This window comes from Hemiscyllium ocellatum, chromosome 23 (assembly GCF_020745735.1).
Source record: "Hemiscyllium ocellatum isolate sHemOce1 chromosome 23, sHemOce1.pat.X.cur, whole genome shotgun sequence".
NCBI classification, from domain to species: domain Eukaryota; kingdom Metazoa; phylum Chordata; class Chondrichthyes; order Orectolobiformes; family Hemiscylliidae; genus Hemiscyllium; species Hemiscyllium ocellatum.
Genome location: NC_083423.1, coordinates 49,425,385 through 49,446,142, shown reverse-complemented (window position 1 = coordinate 49,446,142; position 20,758 = coordinate 49,425,385). Strand labels below are relative to the sequence as shown.

The window sequence follows — 20,758 nt, the reverse complement described above, 5'->3', positions numbered from 1 at the left end:
CAACTTAACAATCTGTTACAGTATGGGGACTCAGATCACACGGTGAATAGGATATCTAACTTAACCCTTCTGTTATGTGGCCAGCAGAGGAGAATAGGCATTTATTTAAGGTTCCAAGAACCATGTAAATAACTAAAAGGTTGTCCGTGAGTGGATAGCGCGAACGTCTTTATCAAAAACATTTATGCTATGAAATAGCAACCATACATCCCATCCACCATAATAATTGTATACATCAACTTCTCAAACTTAGCAAAAGTAGTTTAAAATAATTTACACAGACCCATTCAGAGAAACAATCTTGAACGTTTACTGAACGTGCATAAACATTGGACCCTTGAGTTGAAATTTAAAATTAAACAGACATTTTCTAAAAGATGTGTCTTGATCAAATGAGAATATTTCAGGTAAAAAAAATGAGAGATTTGTAAATAAATTAGTAATCAACATTATTTAGGGTTTAAGATTTAATGAAAAACTTTCAATATTTGTGAATAGTCAAAAATCAAATTTGATACATTAACATTACAATGCAAGTATGTATTTCTTCAGGTAATTTTTCTTATTGGCATGAATCAGCAATAAATGCATATTAAAATACCACCACCAAATTTAACATTACCATTTATTATAACATGATATAAAACAATGTGATATGAACATTGCATATTAACACTTGTAAGTAGCATTTTATTATAGGCTCTGCTCATTGTAAGCTATGTACACAATGAACATAATTACACTCTTTTGTACATACAATGAGATACTGAATATAAAGCCCTCTACATATTGCTTTGCATTTGAGCTGTACTGAAGTTAGAGCGTATTGCCCTATAAAGCTTGTATGAAAAGTTCACTAAAGGCAGAGAACATAGGGAAACTATGAAAAGTGTGACATTTTTACATTTGTTCAGAGTAGTTTGGCAGTAACTGCAGACAATACAACACTAAGTATATATAGCTACAGCAGATGGTATTACCAAGGAACAGCATTAACCTGTACCAGTACAATGGCACTGCAATCATTGAAAGTGGTAAGAAAACAAATGTGAAGCCATTTCCTATTGTATACATCAAACATTGGTGAACTATTTCATATAGGTTATGGCCACAGTTACTTAAAGTCAGGCATTATACATACTATGTAATTCAAAATGAAAACTAAGTTCTGATACATTAACTGAAATGAGACCCAATCACCTTATGTGCTCACATATTGTGGTCTCCACACACTGGCAAATTTAAAAAGAGCAAGTTAAAAAATCTGCCATGGAGCAATCAGTGCTCCTGAAGTAAGTAATATATCGGCATTAAATCCAACAAAAATGTATTTCCTATAAGGAGTGTTTAATATTGAATCAAGTGTTGCTTCCAGCACTTGCTTGAATTCTTGTGCTCTGGTGTACTCCAGTTCCATATACAGATGTCAAATTTTGACCACCATCCTGGTGTCCTTCCAAATACAGTCAAACTCCTTCGAGCCTCAGCCTTGTGTAGATGTGTATGATTTGCCTGTGGCTACATTCTGAGCTGCAGTATCAAAAATAAATTTCTTTTAATCTTTTTAGTGAAAAGTTTAGTTCAACATAACTCAAAAAGTCGCTTTAAAGGTATGCAATTAGTAGTTCTAGTCAAATTCAAAAAGACTTTTCAGATCATAATCACTATAGAAGATCCAAATAATGTTTGTCTGAGCTAAAGTAGCTTTAATTTGTTACTCCTCTTAAGTGTTTTAAAAATCTGTTTTGTGATTTGTGCTTTTCAACAGGGCAGGATCCCAAGCACCTAGTGCAAGCACTAAAGTAAAACCTAAACATATTGTGGTGTTGAAATATTCTCATCATTTTAATTTAATCAGTACCACCTTTGTCACATGATGATCCTTGAAATAATTTTAAAGGGAGTAAAGACTGTATAACAGTGTCAAATAAGTGAGAACATTACTCCTCTATCCTGAACTTGTCCATAGCTAAAAGCACAGGAAGGTGATTTTCCCTTTGAGACAGGTATAGTGTCACAGCATGAACTCCTGCTGGAAACTTCCCACAATGTGGCTTGGCTAAGATGGGTAATAAGGTTGCCATGTCCAAGGTTTGAGCTTCAGTGTTTCAAGTTCAGCCACATTGTTATTACACCTGGGAAGCAGAGCTGTTACTTTCCATATGGTTAATTCACTGAGTTCTCAAAGGGTAAAAAGCATTTAGTTCTCTGGGAGAGGTCCTTTACTGTGCGAATTCTTCACAAAGGAGATCAGAGAACAATATTCACTTTGTCTCATCCAGCACTTTAACAAAAACACCTTATTTGTGCCTTTCAAGCTGTCAACACCTGTAAGCCTTAACAACACTTCGATCCTAAACTCCTCTGGGATCCTCCTTTACTTTCCAAATCCCTCCACCTCATCTCATTGCATTTTCATGATCCCTTGACCCCTCATTCTCTCTCTCTGACCGTCAGCTAGCAGACATCAAAATCATTCCCTATGCCCTCAACTGAATACAATGCAGAATCCTTCTTTCATTTTTATTGCTACTATTTTGGCCAGGACTCTATTCCCACTACAGAAAATCTTTTATCTTTAAAATTCTCACTCATCCTAGACACCCTCCTTCTGGTCTCTTACTCTAGATATTTTCTTGAAGAACAGCTAGAGTAATATCAACTGCCTCGGTTTCTCTACTCCAGGCAATGACCATCTGTAACAAAACCATCTCCCCTCAACATGTAATCATAGAGTCCTATACCTTAAAGATGGTGAATTACCATTGACCAGAAATATAAATGAACAAGCCATATAAATATTGTGGCTAAAAGAACAGAAGAAAAGCTGGAAATCAACAGCTGGAAGCCTGTCCGCTATCTAGAAGGCAGGAACGTGATTGAAAATTGTCAGATCGTCAAGAATCTCAACATTATCCAGGACAAAGAAGCCTACTTGGCTGGGAAACCATTTACCACCTTAACCAATCTCTCTCTACACAATGAGTACCACCTGCAAGATGCACGGTCACAATTTGCTGAGGATCCTTCACCAGAACCATCTAAGACAAGGCAAGATTTTTTTAAAAAGCATTCTTACAAAAATAGCATTTGTTACCAATCCAGAATTTCGCTTGAACTGAGTGACGTGCCAGATCATTTCACAAGACAGAGCTGTAGGTCTGCAGTTACATGTAGGTCAGCTCCACAGTTTGCCCCTCTCCCCCCTACAACCAGCCCTCAACCATCTTCAGGATCCTGGCCCTAACCATCATCTTTTCATAGATGTCCATCTCTTTTTACCTCCATCCCCATTGGTTCAGCTTAGAACCTTCTGTCTCTTCCTCAGAGCTCCAACCAGTTTCCATCCATAAAACCCTCCTCAATCTGTGAAATGTTCTTACAAACAATGGCTGCCTTTAGACTTCGCTTACTTTCTCCAAAGAAAATACACTTTGGTAATTCATACAAGTTCCAGTCGTGCCTCTCTTTGTGTAATATGTGTGGGGTACTCTTGCTTCCACTGACGACACCGACCACACTGACCCTCCGAAGAGCAACTCACCCAGACCATTTCCCTACACCTAACATTACAGGCAATTTAGCATGGCCAATTCACCTAACTTGCACATCTTTGGATTGTGGGAGGAAACCAGATCACCTAGAGGAAACCCACGCAGACACGGGGAGAATGTGCAAACTCCACACACACACACAGTTGCCCCAAGGTGGGAATTGAACCCAGGTCCCTTGTGCTGTGAGGCAGCAGTGGTAACCACTGAGCCACCATGCCCAATGATTGTATCAGTACAGTTTCCTGTTTTCATCTCCAACTGAAAAATTAAAGCAATTCCCAACTTGGCTTCCAATTTCCATCCTTTCCTTGTCTTCATATGGCCTATTACTGACTCTTTCCATCCTTTTCCCAACTTTTCAATCTCCATTTCTGGGAAATGGTAGTCACTAATGTCTAGCATAAGCTCAATAATTTCCACAGCCAGCTTGCTTACACTTCCTTTCACCTTGTTTCCTGTGATGTCTATGCCATTTTCTTAGTTCCTCCATTTAATTTGTTCTTATGATGCCACCTTCCAAATAAGTGGTTCCAATTGAACTTCTTTCTCCTCAATTGGCGTTCTCCTTCAGCACTGTCATCAATGCCAGAACATGTCCACCCAATTTGATGCACTTCTGTTCTCAGTCCTTCCATTCTTCATATAACCTGTGTCCTCACCTTGCTCCACATCTACATTCAATAGATTAACCTCAGCCATTTTCCCTACCTTGAAAGTGATGCCATCAAGAAAAACATCTGTCTTTCCTTGTAAATAATCCAAAAGGCTACATGATTCACTGTGAAATCTTTGGCTATGCTGCCATCATCTCAACAAACACTTGCCTTCCCATACAAACACAGAAAATGCAACACCCTGCCCTGTCACTGCCTCTATTCCAACAGCAATTTATTCACATGGCTGTCATTTTGAGTATTTGCTTCTTCTGATGGGGTCATCTTTAATAACAGATTGGATGATTACTTTGCTGAATATTGCCACCCAAGTTTACTTTCCATTTTAATTCCACTCTGACCTTGATGTTCTTAGACGACTTTGACGATGGTCTAAGTCAACTTAAACTAATGAAGTTCAATGTAAGTTTGAGGAACAATGGTTTAATTTTCAAATTTCAAAGTCTTCACTGATGTTGGATTCAGAATTGAATGCAACAATTTTGGATCACAATGACTGATTCCATTTTTACAAACATCAGATACCAGTAATGATTCTGCTGTTGGCAGTTGCTGCTGCTACAGAATCATTGTTTCTTTCTTCATTACATTACCATCCTGTTCTAAATCTGACATTCATTTTGCCACTGAATGTACATCTCCCTTCCACCCTACTCATTGACAGAATAGGGGCATCACTGGCTTGGGTAGCCCATCCTTAATTTCCATCTAACTGAATATTTTCTGAGGCCATTTCAGAAGAAGGTAAAACCACATCACTGTGGGTCTGGAGTCAAATGTAGTCCAGAGCAGGTTAGGAAAGCAGATTTATCTTCCTCAAAGATAATAATGGGAGTTTACAGCAATCGACAGTAGTTACATGTCTTTTTAACTTCCAGATTTTTAACAATGAGTTCAAATTTCATCATCTATCATGATGGGACATGAACTCATGCCCTGGGGACATTAATAGAAATTGCTGGAGAAACTCAGGAGGTCTGGCAACATTTGTGTAGAGAAAGTGTTAACATTTCAGGTCCAATAACACTTCTTCACAAGCTCTTTGTTCATTTCAGATTAAGCAATATTTTGCTTTCACCTCAGAAAGAAAATTTCAACTTTATTTTTCTCTGTGCACTGTGCCAGACAAACTCACATTGTGGAGAAACTTGAAAAAAATAAAGAATAATAAAAATTATAAATCAACTTTTCCTGAGCTACTGTCAAAAGACATTTTTCTTAGGTTGATAGACAAATAGATTGTTATGGATTAGAAAGAATGCAAGATTCAATCCTTTACAGTTAGACACATAATTAAATGTGATTCATGCTACTGAGCTTGTCAATCTTCCAGACATGTATCTTGACAGAAGGGAGAAAAGAACAAAATGCTCAATGAGAACTTCCACTGAGAATTCAGCAGGACAACATTACGGCAACAAATTATCAGTTAAAAGAAAATATTGCCTGCACATAGTTGGCTGAAAAGAAATAGTAAGTTGACAAAAATTATTGTAATAAATTAAGCTTACTTTTTTATATCAGACACACATAAAGTGAGATCCTTCTGTGAGCTGTGGGTGCGATGGGGATGTTGGGGATTGATGTGGAGAAGACAGACTTTGTTCTGCAAAGAATGGTGAATGTAGGGAAACAAATAAGTACAAGAAAAAAAAACTGACAACCACCAAGATCACAATCAAAAAGGACAAGAAGCACTTTTTCCAACTAATGCTACATCTTTTAGACAACACAACCTGAATGTCAAATAAATAAGTAGTTGATATAATTTTTAAATATAAGTCACATTCAGACACAAGACTTGAAAATGCAAAATTCACAATTGGGTACAATACAGACCTTCAATAAACTATAAGGCTATAACTGAACAAATTAAGATCCAAAATAATTTAACATACAATTTTACTGTATCTGGACAAAAGAAAACACAAGTTTCCGTAAGCAAGTTACTTGTAACTCAAGTGGTTAAAGTCAAGGAACAACCAAGAACGCAAAGAACGTGGACAACCATGAGCATAATGGAAAGCTAGAAGACAGACATTTGAAAATGTAGTACTCGTACAAACATGCTTCAGTGCTGTAATTTAGCTCGAGTGCGGTCACATTTGTTTTGAATCTCAATATCAGCTCTTTTAAAAAGGCTTTTCTTTGCTCTCCAAGAGGGTATGTGAAAGAAATTGCATTAGGATATTAGGAAATTGAAAACAGTTAACAATCAGATGAGACATTGTAACATTAAATTAATGAGGAAACAAATTTGAGAGAGATTATTAACAATAAAAGAGAAAGGAAAATATTGTAGCCAGCTACAGAAAGCTTAATTTTTAAAACATGTAATATTTCTTTTGAATGAGTCCTTTGCACACCAAGGTTTCAAATTTATTCAGCATCTAATATAAACTATTTCTATAACATATCCATCAAATGTAAAGTAAGGTTTCTAATGTCAGTATATTAACAAAGAGAAATATCTAGAGTTGTCAGCTCTGGGAGACATCAATGGATAGATTATCAACAGAAAGCTGGCATTGAAACAGGAGTGAGTTGAGGGTAAGCAAAGACTTAGTTCCTTATTAGTTCAAACAAAAGTTCCTGCCCTACCCAGCACCCTCGACACCCAGTTAAGAATCTTAGAGGGCGTTTATATAAAAAAAACTTTTTTAATTCAACTGGAAAGACCTCTGTTTGGTTACAAATTTAAGAGATACAATGCTCTTAAAATATTCTTACTCACACTGGGCCCTATCTGCAGCAGAGTAGGTCTAAGAGTACTCTAAGGATAGTGGCGAAAAGCTGGTTCACCGGACCATGGCAGTAGAATATCTGTTTTTTTGATTTTTCAATATTGCAGGAAAGAACATACTACTCCAGCTCCACTTGCTTGCACAGGTACACTGGAACACTTAAATCAGTCACAGAATGGGGCATGAAAGCTGTACCAAATCAACAGGAGGATCCTAGACCAGGACTCCATCTTAACCTGACACAAAGTTAAAGATTCTCGCTCCAATTGTGCCTCTCTTCCCAAATGATAGTCAGTTAAACTACTAATTCATTGCAGTCAAGAGTGTGGTGCTGGAAAAGCACAGCCAGTCAGGCAGCATCCAAGGAACAGGAGAGTCGATATTTCGGGCAAAAGCCCTTCATCAGGAATCCTGAAGGGCTTTTGCCCAAAATGTCGACTCTCCTGCTCCTTGATGCTGCCTGACCAGCTGTGCTTTTCCAGCACTGCACTCTCGACTCTAATCTTCAGTCCTCACTTTCGATTAAACCCACTGCAGCCCACCAAAATCCCAGGCAATTAAAATCCTACTGGTATTATTCTTAGGGTGAAGTTTGAATTTGATTGGGTGTCACTGCACTGTCTAGTCTGTTTCAAAATCTCCCAAATACTCTCTTTGGTCACTGGTAGATTGCTGCAAATTTCAGAACATCTCCAGACAGTGGGGAGCATTTATAACCATTGAAATGTCAACCTTAGCAAAACAGTGCAAATGGTGGCATAATGGAACATTGTTGGATAAACTGTAACACAATCATATCTACTGAAAAAGAATAGGATGGTGGGGAGGGGATGGAAGGGCAAAACATCAGATCATAAAAAAATCCCTTTGGCTCCTCACTCACATCTTGATTCGGTGCCACCAACCCTGCTCTCTTCCCCTCTCTTTATATTGAGAGAATATCTGTATCATATCCATTTTCTAGTTGCCTTTGTCATCTCACCAATGCTTCCTTATACAAGAAGAGAATTCTAATGGCAGAAAAGATAATCCCTAGAGTCACAGTATGAATGGTAATGTTCCATTTATTGCAACTGGTACCACTTATAAAAAAAACTTCTTACTCAGTTTCGGGAGCAGAAATAGCTCTCCAAATTGCAAAAGCTTGCTTCCCTTGTCAGATGGTCAGAAACATAACATGCTGATTGGCAATTGTTAACAGTAAATAGCTTAAAAAATGAACCAGAGACCCAGGAAGTGAGAGACAAGATGGGGAATGGTGAAATATATAAGGATTTGATCTGAGATTGGTAAGCTGATTAGAAAATACTCAAAAGCAAAGCTGCAACAGCGACTATCACACAGTAATAAATAAATCTGACCCATACAGCTGCCCTATCCCTGTAAAGGCAATACCAGTTAAGAAGTAATTCTGCAGAAGTATTCAGGCAAAACTGAAGTGAGTCAGCCAGATTGATTCATGCATGTCAATTATATGTTGAGTCCTGGTCAGCTAATTCCTTGTATTCTCAGTTAGAAAATGGCAATACAGAAAATCATAATGAGGGAAAAGCTTTGAAAAAAACTATGGTGATTTAGTAGCCAGTCAGAAGATCTCTGAATTCAATCAGCAAACTAAATTTTCAATAAAAGGCTAAAATGTATATCACTTCCGGATGTTCCAAAAACTTCAAAGCTAATCAGATACTTTTGAAGTGTAGTTGCTGTTATATTACAGAGAAATTAAACAGCCAATTTGTGCACAGCAAGGCCCTACACAATTAATGCCCTCAAGTTTTCTGCCCGATGAACTCGATAAAGCTTTCACTTTATTTATTTAAAACCAGATGTTCAAAGGCCATATACGTACCTAAGTAGCAGACTAACAACCAGGATAATGGCTGCCACATTTATGTTTGATTCTCAAAGGTTGCTTTCAAAAAGCCCATTGTGTCTTTCCCTCCTGTTCACACAAGTGTCTTCTCCCACCACATTACTATGTGGCATTGAGAGCTTCACTCAAAGCACCACGTGGGAAGTAGAACATTGCAACTGCATTAGGTTCAGCAACAACATTTCTAAGACCCAGGGATTAGAATGAACATCAAAAAGGAGCATAACAGTATCAACAATCTTCTGAAAGAGCAAGGGCATTTTTTTCAAAGCAAGAAATAAAACAATACTTTCAACTGCTTTTCAAGTGAGTTCACTTTATTAAACATCTTAATGAAGTGAGGCAGAAAATAGTTCAAATGCATTGTCATATGCATATTTGGACTAAATGTCAGCTCAGGTCAATAGAGCTGCATTCAAAATGGGAAGTATCGAATAGCAGGACACAATTTTTGTGTAAACATCATAATAATAACTGGATGATCATCTAAATCAACAGTTTGGCTTTCAAGATTTCCACAATATATAGAAGTGTTTGGATTGTACGGAGGTCTGATAGCCAAATTGGATTTTCTGTGGTCCACTTTACGTGGAAGCTATGTTGATTAATGGTGATTTGACTTGTGGACAAAGATGTCTAAATGCTGGGAAAGACTGCCTGGATGAACAAATGTGCAACACAAAATTTTACTGGTGGAATTTTGTTCATACAGGTTGAAATAACATTTTAAAAGGTAAACAACTGATTGGAATATTAGCCTAACTTAAAGATGTTTAAGGAGTGTGGAAGACTGAGAGACAAAGTGCAAATACCGCTTCAAAATGCTACTTCAGGTAAAATTGAATAGATGAACAGCATTCTAACTTTCATAAATTGGGCAGAGAATACAAGACCAAAAATCTGATGTTAAGTTAGCATTAGACAGTAGTTAGATCATGGTCAGAATGCACTGTGTGCAGCTTGACCAATTATTGCAGAGGACATTAAAGTGGCAACAAGTAAAGCCAATGTCGATTCATCTGAATGATACCAGGGATGAGAAATTGTAGCTATGAAAACAAACTCAATGCTCTTTCTTATTGGATTACACCCAATTATCCAATTTCTTATTGGATTACACCCAATAAGAAAAGAAGCCAAAGTGGATTTTAATAGAGATTTTAAAAATTTTTGAAAATGTATTTGCTTAGTTACAAGAAAGCATTATTTTAATGGAGAGTCAGTCATCTACACAAAATTTGCACTGTCGGTATTCAATATAATCGTTGAAACAATTTGCTGGACTCTTTTCTGAAAGTAGAAAACATCTCAGCTAAAAATGTAAATGAAACTGATTAGGATTATTGCTTGGAGTTGCTGTAGTACTTTCAAACTTGATTAATTTCCTTTAGAGTTTGAGAGAAATTTCTTAAATGTTTCCCTTAATTAGCCTCATGGTTTTTCCCTTTTCACTTGGATAGTTGGAGGAAAGTGAATCGGTGTTATATGTGGCCATACTGTGAGATCTGGCTGGCATACCCTTTTTATATATTTGTACACTGAGCATCGATGGAAAAATGACACCAGAGTATTCAATACATTTGAGGAGATAACAAAGTCCAAAGAAAAAAAAGAATATGCAACAAGTAGGAAACCAAAACAGAAAATGATAAATAACTGGGTCCAAATAAAAAAAACGTCAGTATGAAAGTGAAAGTGGTGCTTAGTAGAATGAAAGGATAATCACAGAATCTAGGATATGGTGAATTATATGGCTCCAAGATATGCTTGACCTTCATTTTTATTTTTCACAGCGCAATGAACCCATGTAACAGCAGTCTGACAGTGATAAAAAGAATAGCCCACTTGAAGTCTTCAAGGAAACACTCTGTTTTAGGAAAATCAATGTCACTGTCAAAAGAAAGTATGATTTCAGTGAATAACAATCTATTGAAGTTTGCCTTTTTGATGAGAGGAATTTTTAATTGGAGTACAAGGAGAAGGGTGAGGACATGGGTATGAGTCCAAAGGAAAAAACAGTACGAATTTGTGGACATAATAGCATTTTCTCTTCATGGACACATAACATAACCTGATGCTATTAGAGTGGAGTGAGAATACATTTCAACATGACGTCAGTAATTGTTGAACAAAATATATAAAACAGAGAAATGAACTGATGTATAATTCATTGCTTTTACTGGTGGCATTATTCTCATAATAGCACTACAGACCTACATATATTTAGGTCATTCCGAATGCCATATATGCTAAAACCACAAAGCAACCAGATACAGAGACCTGCTATTCTAGTGCAGTAAAAGTGTCACGTATGAACTTCATATGCAATATAAACTCACAAGCACTGAACACCATAAAATAATCTAAAGAGGGGTAAATTAAAACATAGCTGTTGTTCAGTAAAAGTCTTGACTTGGTACTTCCTGTTTATCATCACTCCTGAACACTGAATGCAATGAAACCAGAAAATTCTTTGGAACAGTGCTGTCAACTCTGAAAAGATTTAAACTTAGTATTTTTGTTTCACCATACATTGACATAACATTATATCTTCATTGGCTCAAAATGTAAGTTGAACCTGCCTGCTACAAGTTTGCTGCTTCTTGGTGCATCTGCAGCTAGTTCACTGGAGATATTAATCATCTTCACTTCTTCCTGAGCATTTTCCTCATCAGCCCTGATATCGGTTTTGCGGTTAACGGTGGGGGCCACAGTTAACACACTAAAAGCAACAAAAACTAGTTAGGAGAAAACATCATTGCAGTTCAAAGAAATTAATAAAGATTTTTGCCGACTTGAGCATTTGCATTTAAGTACTCAAAGTATGAATGACTGACAAAGCAACTTGTCAGTTATTAACCACAACATTGTAACAGTTTTGCGAATTTATAAGCTTCTAAACAAAAGAGAAACTCATTTTATTTTATAATTAAAGCAGTAAATTCAAAGTCAAGGATATTTATAAAGGGTTTTCAACAATGAAAACATCCATCATACTCAATAGTAAGAATGAAATACATGGTCAAAAAACATTTACAGAGGAGGAACACTAGGATATCAAGTTCAGCACATATCTGCATAAAAGTGCTAGTTAACTGGTAAGACAACATTTTATTCCCACTGCTCACTACTGTACATTCCATTCAATTTAAATTAGGCAGCACTCTGCATGAAAAATTCAAAAGCTCTTTCTAACCCCAGTATAGCACAGGCAATTTTTAATGGAATAATTTATACATGAACAACATATCAGGCATAAGTGGCCAAAAACTATATTTTTGGTGTCTTATGTTCTTTACAGGTGACTCTTCTTGACAGCATTTTTTTTAGCGTGGAAAGATTCACTGAATGCATTACAATTGAATCTGGCATACAATTACGTTGAAAGAACTATATATATCAGCCCATAATTTTTTATGCTGATCATTTGAAAAAAAAAATTTAGTCAGCTCCTTTTTCTTGCACTTTCACAACACACAACGTCATTAGGGAAGGATGCTGCCTGACCTGCTGTGCTTTTCCAGCATCACTCTGATCTAAACTCTGGTTTCCAGCAACTGCAGTCCTCACTTTTGCCAAGGAGTTCCATTATTTTGACTCAGTGATACTTATGGAACAGTGATATATTTCCAAGTCAGGATATTATGTGGCTTGGAGGGGTACTTCCAAGTAAAGATTAACTATTGCATCTGCTGTGTTTGTCTTTCTAAATGGTAGTGGCCATGGATTTGGAAGCTAAGGACCCTCTTGCAGGTGCATCCTTGTATATGATACAATGCTGCTTCTGAGCATCAGTGATTGAGGGAGTGAATATTTGTGAATGTTGTGCCAATCATGGAGACAGCTCTGTTGTGATTGATGCCACGCCTTTTGAATGTTGAATTGGACCTGCACTCATCTAAGCAAATGGAAAGTATTCCAACAAACTTTCGACTTGTGCCTTATAGATGATGGACAGGCTTTGGGAAGTCAGGTGGTGCATCTATTCACTGCAAGGTTCCTAGTCTCTGACCTGCTCTTGTAGCCACAGTATTTATAGAGCTAGATGAGTTCAATTTCTGGTCAACGGCAAGCCTACGATGTTCAAAGCGGGGGATTCAGTGACGGTAGTTCAACTGAATGTGAAGAGGTGATGATTAGTTTCTTTCTTGTTGGAGATGGTCACTGCTTGAAACATATTGTGTGAATGTTACTTGTCACTTGTCAGCCCAAACCGGGATACTGACCAGATCTTGTTGCATTTGGACATGGAGTGCTTCAGTATCCGTGTTGTCATGATGCTGAACAATACGCAATTATCAGCAAACAACCTATTCCTAATGAATACTTCGCTTCAATATTCACTACTGAGAGGGACCTTGTTGTTTGTGAGGACAGTATGAAACAGGCTGATATGCTCAGACAGGTCAATGTTAAGAAGGAAAATGTGCTGAAAATTTTGAAAAACATAATGATAGATATGTCCCCTGGGTTAGACATTACTGCAGGAAGCGAGGGAAGAGATTCCTGTATCTTTGGCAATGATCTTTGTGTCCTCACTGTCCACTGGAGTAGTGCCACATGATCACAAGATGGCAAACGTTATTCCCTTGTTCAAGAAAGGGATAATCCTGAGAATTACAGCTCAGTCAGACTTACATCTGTGGTGGATAAATTATTGGAGAGGATTCTGAGAAACAGGATTTATGATTACTTGGAAAACCATAATTTGATTGAAGGTAGTCAACATAGATTTGTGAGGGGCAGGTCATGCCTCATAAGCCTTATTGAATTCTTTGAAGATGTAGCAAAAAACATTGAAGAAGGTAGAGCAGTGGATGTGGTGTACATGGATTTTAGTTTCATAAGGTTCACCATAGTAGGTTCATTCAGAAAGTAAGGAGACATGGGATACAGGAAAATTTGCCTAACTGGATTCAGAACTGGCTGGCCCATAGAAGACAGAGAGTGGTAGAAGATGTATTCAGCTGAGGCTCGGTGACCTGTGGTATTCCACAGGGACCTCTGCTCTTTGAGAGTTTTATAAATGACTTGGATGAGGAAGTGAAAGGGTGGGTCACTTTGCTGATGACAAAAAGGTTGGTAGAGTGGTGGACAATATGGAGGACTGTTGTAGGTGGCAATGGGATGCAGAACTGAAAATGTGTTGCTGGAAAAGTGCAGCAAGTCAGGCAGCATCCAAGGAGCAGGAGAATCGACATTTCAGGCATGAGCCCTTGCCCCTTCGTGATAGAGACTTTTTCCCAAGGCAGAAATGGCTGACTATTCAATCTATCTCAACCTCTCATCATCTTATACACATCTGTCAAGTTAGCTCTCACTCTTCTTCGCTCCAATAAGAAAAACCTCCGCTCATTCAACCTTTCTTCATAAGACATGCCCTCCAGTCCAGGAAGCATCCTGGTAATCTCCTCTGCACCCTCTCTAAAGCTTCCACATCCTTCCTATAATGAGGCAACCAGAACTGAACACAATATTCCAAGTGTGGCCAAACCATGGCTCTGTAGAGCTGCAGCATAACCTCTTGGCTCTTAAACTCAATCCCCCTGCTAATGAAAGCCAACACATCATACACCTTCTTAATAACCCTATCAACTTGGTGCCTGCCCGAAACGTCGATTCTCCTGCTCCTTGGATGTTGCCTGACCTGCTGCACTTTTTCAGCAACACATTTTCAGCTCTGATCTCCAGGATCTGTAGTCCTCACTTTCTCCTAGGATGCAGAACTGGGCTGATAAGTGGCAGATGGAGTTCAACCTGGAAAAGTGTGAAGTAATTCACTTTGGAAGGTTGAATTTGAATGCAGAATACTGGGTTAAAGGCAGGATTCTTGGCAGTGTGAAGGAACAGAGGGATCTTCGGGTCCATATTCATAGATCCCTCAAAGTTGGCACCAAGTTGATAGTAGGGCTCTGGCCCGAAACGTTGAATTTCCTGTTCCTTGGATGCTGCCTAACCTGCTGTGCTTTAACCAGCAACACATTTTTAGCACCAAGTTGATAGGGTTATTAACAAGGTGTATGATGTGTTGGCTTTCATTAGCAGGGGGATTGCATTTAAGAGCCACGAGGTTATGCTGCAGCTCTACAGAGCCATGGTTTCGCCACACTTGGAATATTGTGTTCAGTTCTGGTTGCCTCATTATAGGAAGGATGTGAAAGCTTTAGAGATGGTGCAGAGGAGATTTACCAGGATGCTGCCTGGTCTGGAGGGCATGTCTTATGAAGAAAGGTTGAATGAGTAGAGGTTTTTCTTATTGGAGCGAATAAGAGTGAGAGGTAACTTGACAGATGTGTATAAGATAATGAGAGGTTGAGATAGATTGAATAGTCGGAGACTTTTTCCCAAGGCAGAAATGGCTATCACGAGGGGGCATAATTTTAAAGTGATTGGAGGAAGTTTTGGAAGAGATGTCAAAGGTCGGTTCTTTACACAGAGTTGTGGGCAAAAGGAATGCACTGCCAGCAGTATTGGTACAGTCAGATATATTATGGACATTTAAGTGACTCTTGGATAGGCACACAGATGAAAGAAGGGTATGTAGTTGAGCTTAGAGTAGGATAAAAGGTCAGTACAACATTGAGGGGTGAAAGGCCTGCCCTGTACTGTACAGTTCTATATTCTATTTATATGCTGTACGGATGGTCACCAAAGAGGTAGTTAAAGAGCCATGGACATTACTGAGGAAACCCTGTTCTGAAACTGAGATGACAGACCTCCAAAAACTACAACCATCTTCCTTTATGCTAAATATAATTCCAATTAGTGGAGTTTTTACAATTCCCACTGACCCTAAGGGTTTTATCATACTCTCATTACGCCACTTAGTCAAATGTAATCTGGATGTCAAGGGCAGTCATTTTCACTTCATCTCTAGAACTCAGCTCTTTTGTTAACATTAAAGTCCAATAAGGTCAGGTATTGAGTGGCCCTAGTGGAATCTAAACTGAGCATCTATGGGCAGTTTATTGTGAAACAAATTTTGCTTGAAAGCACTGTTGATGACACTTTCCATTAATTTACTGATGATCGAGTGTGGTTTGAAGGGGCAGTAATTGGCCAGGCAGTATTTATCTTGTTTTTGTGTTGAGGACATCCCTGGGAAAAGTGTCACATTTTCAACTAGATGCTAGTACGACAAAACTTGGCTAGGACACAGAAAATTCTGGAGCACACACCTCCAGCACTGTTGCCATTCTGTCGTAGACAGCCTTTGTAGGATCCAGTGACTCCGGCCATTTCTTTACATCATATGGCATGAATCAAATTGGCTGAAAGACTGTGATGCAGGGAACTCTAAAGAAGGCCAGCATAATCATTCACTTCGCACTTTGAGCTGAAGATAGTTGTAAATACTTCAGCCTTACCTTTTATAGTAAAGGTAAGTATAGTATGGTAAAGCCCCATCATTGAGAAGGGGCTGTTTGTAGTGCTCCCATTTCCAGTGAATTGTTTAATTATCTACCACCATTCATGATTGGAAGTGGCAGACTGCAGAGTTTAGATCTGATCTTTTGGTTGTGGAAACTACTCTATTTTTCACTTGCTGCTTATCATTTTTGGCATACAACTAAGTCCTGTGTCATAGCTTCACTAGGTTAATAACTCTATTTTAGGTATGCCTGGTGTCGCTCCTGGCATGCCACCTGCAAGCTTCATTGATTCCCCTGGCTTGATTGTTGATAGAGTGAGGAATATGTTGAGCCATGTGTTTGCAGATTGTATTTGAGTATGGTTCATTTGATAATTATCCACAGCACCTCAAATAAGCCCAGTTATGAATTAGAACACAGAAGATTACAGTGCAGGACAGGCCCTTCGGGCCTCAATATTATGCCAACCTGTGGAACTAATCTGAAGCCCATCTATCCTACACTATTCCATTTTCATCCATATGTTTATCCAATGACCGTTTAAATGCCTTTAACGATGGCGAGTCTACTACTGTTGCAGGTACACCCCTACTACCTGAGTAAAGAAATTACCTCTGGCATCTGTCTTATATCTATCAACCCTCAATTTAAAGTCATGTCCCCTCATGTTTGCCATCTCCATCCGAGGTAAAAGGCTCTCACTGTCCACCCTATCTAAACCTCTGATTATCTGATATGTCTCAATTAAGTCACCTCTCAACCTCCTTCTCTCTAAGGAAAACAGTCTCAAGTCCCTCAGTCTTTCCACATAAGACCTTCCCTCCATACCAGACAACATTCTAGTAAATCCCCTTGAATCCTTTCTAAAGCTTTCACATCATTACTATAATGCGGTGACCAGAACTGTACGCAATACTCCAAGTGCAGCTGCAGCATGACCTCATGGTTCTGAAACACAATCCCTCTGCCAATAAAACCTAACACACTGTATGCCTTCTTAATAGCCATATCAGCCTGGTTGGCAACTTTCAGGGATCTATATACATGGACACAGAGATTTCTCTGTTCATTACACTACCAAGAATCTTACCATTAGCCCAGTACTCTGTATTCCAGTTACTCGTTCTAAAGTGAATCACCGCTCACTTTTCCACATTAAACTCTATTTGCCACCTCTCAGCTCAACTCTGCAGCTTATCTATGTCCCTCTATAACCTGCAACATCCTTTGTCACTATCCACAACTCCACCAACCTTAGTGTCATCTGCAAATTTACCAATCTATCCTTCTATGCCCTCATCCAGGTCATTTATAAAAATGACAAACAGCATTGACCTCAAAACAGATCTTTGTAACTAAGCTCCAGGATGAACATTTCCAACCAACCACCACATTCTGTCTTCTTTCAGCTAGCCAATTTCTGATCCAACGACTTGTAATGTCCCCTTCTGGCTCTTATTAGCTCTCTCTTTCGGTCTTTCCTGGCTGACTTGTAACTCTCAAGCATCCTAACATAAGCCTTCTTCTTCCTCTTGACAAGAGATTCAATTTATTTAATAAACCATGGCTCCCTCACTTGACCGCTTCTTCCCTGCCTGACAGGTACATACTTATTAAGGACACACAGTAGCTGTTCCTTGAATAAGCTTCACATTCAATTATGCCCATCCCTGTAGTTTCCTTCCCCATCCAATGCATCCTAAATCTTGCCTAATCGCATCATAGCTGCCTTTCTGCTAGCAATAACTCTTGCCCTGCGGTATACACCTATCCCTTTCCATCTCTAAAGTAAACATAACTGAATTGTAGTCACCGTGAACAAACTGCTCACCTACCTCCAAATCTAACACCTGATCAGGTTCATTCCCCAGTACTAAGTCCAATGTGGCCTTGCCCCTTGTTGGTCTGTCTACATACTGTGTCAGAAAACACATTGGACAAAAACTGACCCATCTAAAGTACTTGAACTATAGTATTTCCAATCAATATTTGGAAAGTTAAAGTCTCCCATAACAATTACACTGCTACTCTGGCTCCTATCCAGAATCATCTTTGTTATCCTTTCCTCTACATCTCTAGAACTATTTGGAGGCCTATAGAGAACTCCCAACAGGGTGACCTCTCCTTTCCGGTTTCTAATCTCAGCCCATACTACCTCAGTAGACAAGTCCTCAAAAGTCCTCTGTCACTGTAACACTGTCCTTGACTAACAATGCCACAACTCCTCCTATTTTACCATCTTCTCTGCTCTTACTGAAACATCTAAATCCCAGGACCTGCAACAACAATTCCTGTCCCTGCTCTATCCATGTCTCTGAAATGGCCACAACATCAAAATTCCAGTACCAAACCATGCTGCAAGTCCACCCATCTTATTCCAGATACTCCTGGCGTTGAAGTAGACACACTTCAAACCATCTACCGGCTTGCTGTGAACTCTTGCAACCTTGAAACCCCATTTCTGACCTCACTACTCTCAACCTTCAGGACCTGGAACTATGATTTAGGTTCCCATTCCGCTGCTGAATTAGTTTAAACCCTCCCAAACAGCTTTAGCAAACTACCCCCCCACCACCACCAGGATATTGGTACCCCTCTGGTTCAGGTGTAGACCATCCTATTTGTTGAAGTCGCACTTACTACAGAATAAGCCCCAATTATCCAGGTGTTCGAAACCCTCCCTCCTGCACCAACCCTGTAACCATGTGTTCAACTCTTCTCTCTCCCTATTCCTCCCTCGCTAGCACATAGCATGGGCAACAAACCAGAGATAACAACTCTGTTTGTTCTAGCTCTAAGCTTCCATCTTAGCTCCCTGAATTTCTGCCTGAAATCCCCATCCCTTTTCCGATCCATGTCGTTAGTACCTAGGTGGACTATGACTTGGGGCTGCTCCCCCTCCCCCTCAAGGATCCCAAAAACATGACCCAAGACATCGCGAACCCTGGCATCCAAGAAGCACCACACTAAACAGGAGTCTATCTCACTCCCACAGAACCTCCTATCTGTCGCCTAACTATGGAGTCCCCAATGATTAATGCTCTGCTCATCCCCACTCTTCCCTTCTGAGCAACAGGGACAGATTCTGTGCCAGAGACTTGTACCCCATGGCTTATCCCTGGTAGGTCATCCCACCGCAACAGCTGTTAGATCTGTTGAAAATCCATTTAGCGTGATGATAGTATCTCACAACACAATGGAGGACATCCATAACAGTGAAAACAAAACTTTGTCTCCATAAACACTGTGTGGTGGTCACTTCTAAGATGCTTCTGTGACAGGCAAATTGAGGAGAATGAAGTTTTTACCTCATCACCTTCTCCTGACCCAGTCTAGCAGCTATATCCTTTAGGTCTTAACCAGCTCAGTTGGTAGTGGTGCTGCCAATCCACTCTTGGTGATGGACATTGAAGACTCCTACTCTGTACATGTATATTTGCCACCCTCCGTACTTTCTAAGGAGTACTGGGGAAGTTAGAGGCTGGCACTGTATGTGGTAATCAGGTGCTTTGCTCCCCATGTTTGACCTCTTGTCATGAGATGTCACTGGGTCTAGTGTGACAGTTGAGTACTCCTGGGATATTCTTTTCTAACCCTGTATCACTGTCCTAATACCTCTGCTAGGTCGGTTTGTATGGCAGAACAGATCCAAGGACAGTGAAGGAATTGTCTGGAATATTGTGTGTAGGATATGATTCTGAGAATATGCCTACTGAAGGCTGTTGCTGTTCTAATTCTCAAATCCAAGATGTTGGTAAGGAGAACTGTGTCAGTTCAAAGAACAGAGTTTGTCACAGTCATTTCTGGTACCTAAGGTGAATCAGATGGCAGTCCAGTTTTATTTCAGTTTTGAGATGTTTCAGCAGTTCAAATGGAATAGCTTTCAAGGCCATTTAACATGGCAGTTAAGCCTGTGGGTCTGAGGTCACATGTAAACTATACCAGGTAATGATGGCAGTTTGCATTTCCTAAATGGCATTAGTGAATCAGATGGGTGTTCATCATTACGCCTTTTATATTTCTATTTAAAATACTTCTCTTTAATTCCAGATCGTTAAAACTGAACTCAAATGGCAACATCTGCCATAGTCGGAGTCAATCCCAGGTCTCCTAAAAACTATTAATCTCTCTGGATTCCTCATCTAGCAATAATAATTTTTACACCATCATCTTCTGCCATGATAATTATATATGTTCATGCCATTTAGTAAGAAATACTCACACTGAACAAATATAAAAACACAATTCATTTTTTTTGCCTCATTTCCCAAAAAATAAATAAGAATATACCTGCTTCTGGATTTTATTCCATCAAAATCCTTCTTTTTATCCACAGCTTCGTCAGGGCTTTGTATTTCAGACTCTGCTTCACTGCACCTTTCAGACATGATCACTTGGCCTGAGGACTAGAGAATTGCAAAAACAAAGTGCTTGCATTAAGGATGATGAAGTTGTCTTCAAGGTTTACTATTTGTCAAAGACCCTGAATTACAGTGGTAATGTGAAATACTGGAAAGTGGTGCCTTTAAATGCTCACAAC

General features: G+C 39.1%; 1 protein-coding gene across 4 annotated transcripts in view; it reads right to left on the bottom strand.

The window, feature by feature from the left end:
• Positions 1-578: 578 nt before the first annotated feature.
• plekha5 (pleckstrin homology domain containing, family A member 5) overlaps positions 579-20,758 on the bottom strand; it is a 341,912-nt gene continuing 321,732 nt past the window's right edge. For 3 of the 4 annotated variants that reach the window (XM_060842969.1, XM_060842970.1, XM_060842971.1), the window contains 4 exons: positions 20,509-20,624; positions 11,428-11,567; positions 5,740-5,834; positions 581-1,530 (listed from right to left, as the gene is read on the bottom strand). In XM_060842969.1, the coding sequence (XP_060698952.1) occupies positions 5,749-5,834; positions 11,428-11,567; positions 20,509-20,624 (342 nt within the window). In that variant the 3' untranslated portion in view covers positions 581-1,530; positions 5,740-5,748. Of the gene's footprint in view, positions 1,531-5,739; positions 5,835-11,427; positions 11,568-20,508; positions 20,625-20,758 lie in introns of all 4 variants that reach the window. The other variant, XM_060842972.1, reaches the window with a different exon arrangement.